General features: G+C 44.5%; 1 protein-coding gene across 2 annotated transcripts in view; it reads left to right on the forward strand.

Moving 5' to 3' along the window:
* The window catches only part of SLC45A3 (solute carrier family 45 member 3), a 200,978-nt gene extending 191,901 nt beyond the window's left edge, over positions 1 to 9,077 (forward strand). For both annotated transcript variants that reach the window (XM_078644601.1, XM_078644602.1), the window contains one exon: positions 1,129 to 9,077. In XM_078644601.1, coding sequence (XP_078500727.1) covers positions 1,129 to 1,563 — 435 coding nt within the window. In that variant the 3' untranslated portion in view covers positions 1,564 to 9,077. The remainder of the gene's footprint in view (positions 1 to 1,128) is intronic.
* The last annotated feature ends 218 nt before the right edge of the window (positions 9,078 to 9,295 follow it).

The raw sequence follows: 9,295 nt of genomic DNA on the forward strand, positions 1-9,295 counted from the left end.
AAGTAGATGGCTGCTTGATAGAACCTCGAGTCAGATAGGGAATAACTCCATGCTAGATGTGGGTCCTTTGTTGGTAGTGTCTATGTTGTGGCTTTCCTGTTGCCCTTCGAGCCTAGGGGTTACCCAGTTTGCTGTAGATGCTGTCTAATCACTTGGTTTTCTCTAGAAAGCGATGGGGTAGTTCCTGTCTTTCTCCTGGGATTAGATTCCGAATTCCTTGTTCACTGTGGATCCTGGGGGTAGTTCCCTTGATGGATTGAGTAGAACTGAGATAGATCCCCTACTGGCTCAAGATGTTTTTATTTAAAAACAATAAAAACGGAATAAAGGCTGTATACAGTTTACGGTTCCCTTTTTAGATCTAGATGGTTCTGTTGTTTGCACTAGAAATTGAGTCGCGTCTTTGTTGGTACTATGCAGTGAATGGTTTCTGTATTGATTCTAAACTGTAGTGCTAACATGTTAGTTTATATCCGTGGCTATTCACTGTTTCTTCTATAAACTGGACATTTTCCTGGATGGCTGCATTTGTTGGGGGAGTCTGTTCGCACTAGACATACTGTAGTTCGTTTTTGGTTTAAGATGCTCGGTAGTTTTTACATTTGCTTCTGCCGCTGCACTGCTTTCCTGTTGGCTCTAGATCTTGGTATGTTTCCTAATTGTATATAGATCCTTTATGGTGACCTAGTGGTTTGTCAACATTGAGTGAATTTCCTGTGCTGTGAGACTCCAAGTGTAAGTTTTCTTTGCTCTAACACAAGATGTTCAATTGCTGGTGTTAGGTACTGCACGGTTGGTTGTTTTGTTGTAGATTCTGGAAGGTTTTGCTGTGGGTGTAGGGCATGGGTGCTTACATTTTAATATTCCATATTCTAGGTAGTTGGTTTTGTTTGGACACTGTGTGTCTTAGTTAACTTTAGATGCTGGAATGGTCCCAAGGATAACTTTACAAAGTGGGCGGTTTCCTTGACTCTAGAATTTGAGCCGAATGCCAGGTTGATTCTAGCTATATGGTGCCACTGTTTTCACTATTATTGCCCACTCTCTTTGGTTCTGCGCGTTCTTTGCTAACTCATCATGTTTAATGGTCTGAATATATTCATAGTGTCCTTTTTTCTTTTTATGCAGGTGTTTTTCCCCAAATATAAGGGAGTTGATGAGGAGGACAACAGACAGGAGGAGCAGAAGGCACCTCTTTTGAAGGGACTCCATTCCAGCTCCAAGCCCTCCTACCCCAATGGTCATAGCACTGCCTTCACCCCTTCGACCACCAGCTCATCCCTGTGCGTGGCCTCGCCCAGTGAAGCCTCTGTGATGATGACTGGTCTGCCAGAGGCTGACCCAGTAGCGCCCGGACGTGGAATCTGCCTAGACTTTGCCATCCTGGACAGTGCCTTCCTGCTGTCCCAGGTGGTGCCCTCTCTCGTCATGGGCTCCATCGTGCAGTTTACGCAATCAGTGACTGCCTACATGGTGTCTGCTGCGAGCCTGGGACTGCTCTCCATCTACTTCATAGCCAAAGTAGTTTTTGAAAAAAGCGATATGGCGAAGCCTACGGTGTAGTTTGCATTCTGTTGGCAGGTACGGAATCTATGCCAGCATTGTCCTGGTGCTCTGTTACTTGGTGGCACTATGTGCCAATTTTTTTGTTTTGGGGCACGGGACATGCTGTTACCTCACAGCTCTAAAAACCATCTCCGCACAGGGCACATGACACATTTCACCTCTGGGCACTATGCCCCCTAGCACCTTGGGAGCACTGGACATCATCTCATGTCGAGGCAGGGATCCCGCCTCACCTCGTGGAACTAACGTCGTTGGAGCATCGGCTGCTTCACCTCGTGGAACTAACGTCGTTGGAGCATTGGCTGCTGCTTGATCATTCCACAGCAGTTAGAGGGAGCAGAGCCAAGAGCATTCTAAAATTTTATTTTTTTACAAGGATTTCAAGTGAATGTGTGTTCACAAGAAGTAGAGTTTTGTGTGCAGAACTCCATAAAATCAAGCTGTATGTTTTTTTTAATGTACCTTGCTGTTGTCTGATAAGGTTTTGATTTGTAACCATGACACATACCCTGAACTACGCTTATAGTGATGGCATTGGCTGAGGGGAAAAAATATTTTTAAGCATGTATGCACCATGCCAGTCCTGTGTTTGTTGAATTGTGCACACTTACTGAATCCAGTGCTTCTCAAATTGTTTCTGTCTATAACATGCATCTTCGAACCATTTCATCAAGTGTCTACATTTGAGGCATTTCACCGGGCGTGAAAGAAGCGAACTGCAACTCAGCGAGCACAGCCACTGAGAAAGCCAAGATTTTGGCTGTCCCAATAACGCTCCATTCAGAAATGCTGTGCAAGTCAGGACGTAGCAGACACACTGGCTGCCTAAATCGCTTTTTACATTGTGAGTAAAAACTGCAAAAGTTTCACTGCCTGTTCAACCACCAGATGCATGGTACAATCGTCATTGTAGTCCCAGAGGTCACTATCTGCTATTTTAGACCCTGCTAAGCACACAAGGGAAAGGGCTAAAAAAAATAGAACCTTCTTTGTATTCTGAAAGATGCAGGTATATTTTGGAAAACAAGCTGTTTTCTAATGATTAAGTCTGTGGGGCGTGTAGTGAGTTCAGCATTCTGCAGTTGTGCACAGAAAGAAACGTATTAACAATTTATGACTCAAGTTGAGCCTTCTAATTGTTCCTACCTCTAGGAAGATGAAAGGCAGAGTCTAAGCAGAGCATGTTGCCATTACAGACTGACCATTAACGTTTAAAATCAGTTGTATGCACAATATTGTGTTCCACATTATCATGTTATAAATATTGTGTCCCACATGTGTGCTACAAAACACCACCTCATCAGGTATAGATTTTGTATGAACTCCATTATTTTGTTAACAGTACTTGCGACACGAGATGTATGTCAGGCTATTATGGTACGAAACCTTGAGAACCTGACCTTTATTTTGACTGGATGGGAACAATCCTTTGAAGTTTTTCGGCTTGGCTTATCACTGTCCCTGAGCTTCAGAGACGTCTATTTGTCATTGGGCGCTCAACTGTATCTGGAGTAAAGGCGTAGGGGGCTCCTAGGATTTTTGAAAGGGTGCACGGGTACAAACCACTTCTAGGCGCTAAAGTGGAGGCGCAGCAAAGCATAAGAACTAGTAGTAAAACGGTTTCTTTTTGTGGCCCACATCTGTTCCTGATGGACCATCGGTACAGAATACGGCTCTTGGATCAGAATGGCTGCATTTTCATTTCTGGTTCAAACCAATTGATGATCTGAACATCTCATATATAAATGCAATCTGGAGGTTCTGGTGTTCTGGCACTGACAGGATCTGTACCCTGTTCTGGCTGCCAGGCTGCACGGTGGGTAGTTGAAGCTGGGTGATTCTGTATGTATTCTGAAAAGTAGTCACTAGTGCTTGGCCTTGTGATAAAGGGATCTAGTGGGAAAGGCTTGTGCCAGAACTACTTTCCAAGCTGTATGATGGTTCTGGGACTTGGATCTCCTGAGCCTCTCGGAACCTAAGGCTCCACTACCCCAGCATCCTGGACCCATTTTTAAACTGGAATATTTTAAGTATGCCAGTGTTTGCCTTTTTATTCCACTAGTGCCACAGTTAGAATATGAGTTGGTTCTTTTGTTCTGACCTACCAAGTCTCTAGGAGAAGAGCATTTGGACGTGTCTGCCTTTGATCCTTTCCTGGTTGTATGCACACGTCTCAGGTACTTGCTTATTGCCCAGGGATTCTACTTGTTCCCTTTGCCCCTGAATTCATCCTGTGCCCAGCTATTTGTCCATAGTGTGCGCAACGAATCTCCATTTACGTTGATTTCCAAGGTGCAGTACGTGGTGGCAGCAGGCTGGGGGATTTTCAGACATCCAAAGGAGGTGGAACAGGTTAAGGTTTCCGCCAGTTCCAATAATGTCTTCAAGCAGCCATGCTGCTTGCGTCTACCGCTCCCTTCCATTTGGGTCCCGACTCTATGCGTATTTTACCTTCCCTTCACTGCTGATCTTTCCAGCTTCGCTGAATATTCTGCACAGTCCCTTCTGCTTGCCAAAATGTTAACTATTCCGTCCCGCCAGTCCTTAGTGCTTTTATGCATTCCATTCATTTAATGCTGCCTAACAGGATTTTTTACCGTCCCTCAAATTTTGAACACTTTACTCAAAACTTGCTTTTAAAATGTCAGTCCTGCCTCCACGCCATGTGCAGTAGTAGGTGATGCACGCTGACACAACCACTCAGTGCCAACTCTCCCCCGACCTTGGATAGAACCGATAGGTCTCCCTTCTTGTTGCACTGTCTGTCCTCTCTGAAATGTATCTGCCCCATGCCACTAATCACCATCACTACTGGAGCGAGCTTAGCAGCCTGGACGCCTCCCTGACCACCCACATCCTGTATAGACCGGTGTGCAATGTGAGAAGGTTGCTCTGATGTAAAGAACAAAAGGCTCTGTTGCTTTCTGTCTGGGACTTCACTATATTCAAGGTTCCAGGCATAAATGACTTAATTTTTTTGTTTGGATTGTGCTAGACAGCAAAGTTCACATAGCTGTACCTGGCAGGTTTGCAAGTTTGACTGCTTCCTTTCCCTGGTCAGTTGCCTAACCAGCCGTCTTATTCCAATGGGTCTGGTTGGTTGTATAGCAGAACAATACTTTTTGAGCTGTAATCTTGTTTTGATGACTCGTACAGTATTGCTGCTTTTGTATGTTTTGCAGGGTGCTATCTGGGACAGTAGAGGTTCCGGTTTCCTCCAGTGCCAAATCTAGTATTCAAAGTCCAACTTAACTGCATGGCTGCAAGTCAGCCCAGACGCTCAAGCAATAGAACAGGGAAGAAAGAAGCAATTAAGTTGTGTGGCTGGGAGTGTTCAACCGGGTGCACATCCTATATAGCACTCAGACGTTCCCCTGGTTGACAATATGTCAATGATGAATTGTTCACATGGGTGCAAGTGGTCACCGAGGCAGACTTGTGGAGTGATGGGAGTACACCTTTTTGTGTGGGTCTCATGTATGACAGAGATGGAAATGTATAATTGCTGGAAGGAGAAAACTGAGGCTAGCACTGTTATCACACACAGTCCAATGGAACAAAAACACAGCAGACCAAAGCTGTCTGCTTCCAACATTCGGTTCAAGAGTGCTCAGACTACCCTAAATTACCTATTAGGGGAACACTTCTAGGATAAAAACATTGGCCCATGCCTTTCTCCCTCCTCAGCCCCCCCTTGGGAGTGTGTCACTGTCGGCGGGTGAGTGCAGTAGAGACACGCTCACTGGGTACAGACCAACCCCATTCATTAAATCTACTGCTCTCGTCCGGGGACTCCCGTGCAATTAATCCCTCTTCAGTATACTCAAATAGCAATGTTTAGATGTAAACTCTTCATCACAAAACTGCTCTGCCACACAGGTGACCAGGGCCTTCTAGACATTTCTATTTCTCTTCCACTTCTCCATACCACCACCCAGCCACCTCATAGAAGCCAAGTGCCCATGAAAATGTCTGAACCCTGATCACAGATGTCCCTCATACTGGCACATATTTGCTTCCCCTTCAAGATGAAATGCAGGGTGTTCCTTTGATGCACAGTTCTAATGCTCAACCACTTATGCACTGAAGGACTGATTAGATTAATTCAGTGCCTAAGACCTTTGTACCTTGCCTTCAGATACATCTAGGAATCACATGACATCACACATTCACTGCCCCAGCGAATAGCCGTGCTATTCGGGTAAATTCTGCCAACATATGCAAGCTAACACCTTTCCTTCTGAAACGCACAACATTTTTCCCACCTCGGTGAAGGATACACCAATCAGGGGTAAACTCTCTCGTTCAATGTACCATGGTCAGCAACCTCACTTGCAGAGGTGACCGTTTACGCTACTGAAGCCACTCTCTATGATGCAACACTCCAGTGACCAGTTTCTTCAACTGGGAAAAATAAAATTTCCAATCAGTGGTGGCTGGCATCTACGTGGAGTAGGGTGCAGGAGGGGGAGCAAAGCAGACTCGCAGGTGCAAAAAACATTAAAAAATAGAAAAATAAACGAGTGCACTAAAATAAAATAAATAAATATAAAAAACACCTCACTACAGGACCTCCTCCCTCCAGGCCTCACTGCGAATGCAGTGAAGGCCCTAGCAATTCCCTTGACCAATCCTGGCACTGTTCTCACCAGCATGAGAGCAGCTCCCTAATTGGAGGGAGGAGCCTGTCTGAACGCTCCATAGCGCTCTGGAGGCCTGCACTTGCTCTAACCCAACTGTCTTAAAACAGTTGGGTTAGAGGATTCAAAGTGCGCATGTCATTCTGGCCGCCGCAAGGTGGACGGACGGCCATAGGGACAGGCACACTTTGAAATCTAAACATACAGCCCACCCTCCTCCCTGCTGCTGCTCTCACTAAGCCCCGCCCCGTCCTGACTCTTGGTTCGGGAGGCAGAAAAATAAAATAGTAATGAATTACCATTTTATTCTTCATCTCGGGGGCATTTTAGTGGAGTGACGCTCCGCTCCAACGGAGGAGCCGCCCCTGTGTCCAGTATTTCTCTACTACAGATCGGGGTTCATATATCTCCCTTAGCAGCTGGATGCACATCTAACCGGCAGTTTTTTTTTTTTACTGGCTTTGTTCCAGACATCCATCTACAGGTGAAGTGGCTGTGCCTGTCCTAAATAAGTCCGGAGTAAAATAGATCGAATCTATGCTTACTGCCACAATCACTAAGAGCTGTGACAAAGAAAGAAATACCTACACGAGTAGGATAACTGCACACTCCTGAGGACATGCAGCCTGGAAGGCAGAGAGCACCCAGCCTATCCTTCTAACCCGTTGGTCAGTTTTGAGCATTTTCTTACCACCAAATGTGTCTCAACACACCAGCCGTGGTTGTTTGGATTTTGCATAGAGCTCCCCGATGTCAAATGCCTCAAAAATGCCATATCAAAACCTGCTAACACAGTGGAAATGTTGCATTTCAAAGCGGTCAGTCGATTTTCCTCTTAGTTGACCCCAACGTCTGTTAGGAGCTCTAAGGCATAATCAATTGAGTAACCTTATGATTAAAAAAATTAACAATCTGGGCCCGGGCAAGTTTGTGAAAAAACAGGAGCTGCCATGAGTTCAGACTGAGCAGTACTAGGCTCCAAGACGTACCGAATTCTACTCTACAAACTGACTTGGGGACATCATGAGTTGTAGATTCTAATCACACATTATTGTGATTGTCAGTGGTTGTTACAGTCTTCGTTGCAGTCTGATCTCATAGTCCCTACAAATTTTGAACTTTGCCATCTTTAGTAGACTAACAGTGGGAAAGCTTGGGCACAGTTTCCAAAAATGATTGCACCGTAAACTGGCAAACTTCTCTTCAGTTGTTGCTGTCCTTGATAGCTTTCTTGGATGGTACGCCCAGTGTTACAGAAGAGGCACCAGCAAACTCTCTTTAAAATATTTTCTAAGTCTCATATGGCAAGTTCGTACCCAAAATCCCAGAGCGGGTACCACTCGCTCAATTCTTACACCACTTGTGGGCACTCCTCCTTCGTTGGGCTCACACACTAAAGGCTGGATAGTCTCGGTCACTCGCAGATATTCTTCTCTTTGGAGGAGTCGACACTCTCCGATCCTGTCTCAGTTGGGAGCTTGATTGATCCAGACTCGGTTGGGCAACTTACAGGGTGTGCTTGTGGTTTTGGAGCTTCTTGACATGAACTGCCTGTGTTTTCTTGCCCCACATGGCCAGGCTGCTGTCACTCCCCGGATGATGGGAACTGATGGTGATGAGTTAGAACGTCATCAGGTGCCTTATGTATACGGATAGAAATAGGGCGATAGCCTTGTAATGACCAGTGGCCCACCCCATTAATGAAGCTAGTCATTCTGCCTCTCAAAATCATCGAGCAATGGCAACATCGAAGGCAAGTGTGGGCCTAGACAAACAAGCCAAAACAATCATGGGTTCAAGCTTGTCCAAAGCGCCACAGATGGGAGCATACATATTTGAAAAATTGTATTATTGGCCAAACAGGTAATCACTGATTCGAAGTTGTGCAGGTTTCGCAGGCTAATATTTTCTTCCGATCTGGTTAGCAATCAGGAAGGTTCAATCCACGAAATCAGTCTTGGTTTTTTGTTTTTTTATTAAACTGTATGTACATACGAAATTTCTATTTTATAAATGATTTTATTGGGGAAAATCAAGGATTATTTTTAATTATCAATGTCTATGCTTTCAGAAAGTTATATTATTAGAGCCATATTTATTGTTTTAGAGACCAACTGTGAAAACGGTTTTATAAAGTACACTGTCTTGGTGGGGCGGCGTAAGCAGTATGGTACGTGTCGCTTTGTGTATTGCGAAATGACCCTAATGCTCTCGCACTCCGTTTGGAGCAAGAGAGTTGAAATCTTAAGGTTTTGGCCAGAAGTGGCTCAGTGTTACAACCACAGGCCACAGAAAATATGCAGCTTAAGTATCTCATACTTGCACTACATTGTCTTTAGATGTGTATATTCCTGGTTTATGTTCTAGTTCTCCATGGTATGCCCCTCTGGTCTGTGAGGGTAATTTGTGTTCTTTGGTGTTTCTCGAAGTTCCATTTCTGTTCTGACTCGCTGGTGTGGCCCAATGGTCAATGGGTCTATTTTGAAGTCCTAATGTAACTGCATTTTTATACTACACCTCAGGTCCTTGAAATGCTATGTCTACTAAACATCGTTCACCGAACTGCCTCCTTATTGGGGGTACTCTCCACCCCCTTTTGGATTCCTGTTCCAAATCAGATACCAAAAGGATTGATGCTGTGGCCTTCATATGACTTGCACCTTGACCGACCTACTGTAATTGATTTTCAGGCTGTTATCCGTCTGACTGTATCTTCGTCACCTGCATCTTTGGCTAAATGTTTATTTTTTGGGAAGGATTTTTATTGCGAAACTGTTTTTGCAAGGAGTGCATATTTATTTAGAAAAGTAAATATTTTGTACAGGTGTAAAATAATATACATACTGTGGGAATAAAGTTGATTATCTGGTACATGCTGTTTTGTGTGGGTTTTTTTCTGTGTCATGTAGTTGAAACCTAATTTGCTGATTCTGTGCTACAAAGGTTTTTTAAAATAATTTGAAGCACTGTTAAAGACTTTGTGAAGCCTTTTAGTACAATACTTCAAATTGGGAAAAATATGTGAAGGGAACGCACACATCTCTTGGAGGTGGGGTAGCTGGAAGGGTGGCGGAATGAGAGGAAGAGTC

This window comes from Lissotriton helveticus, chromosome 5_1 (assembly GCF_964261635.1).
Source record: "Lissotriton helveticus chromosome 5_1, aLisHel1.1, whole genome shotgun sequence".
NCBI classification, from domain to species: domain Eukaryota; kingdom Metazoa; phylum Chordata; class Amphibia; order Caudata; family Salamandridae; genus Lissotriton; species Lissotriton helveticus.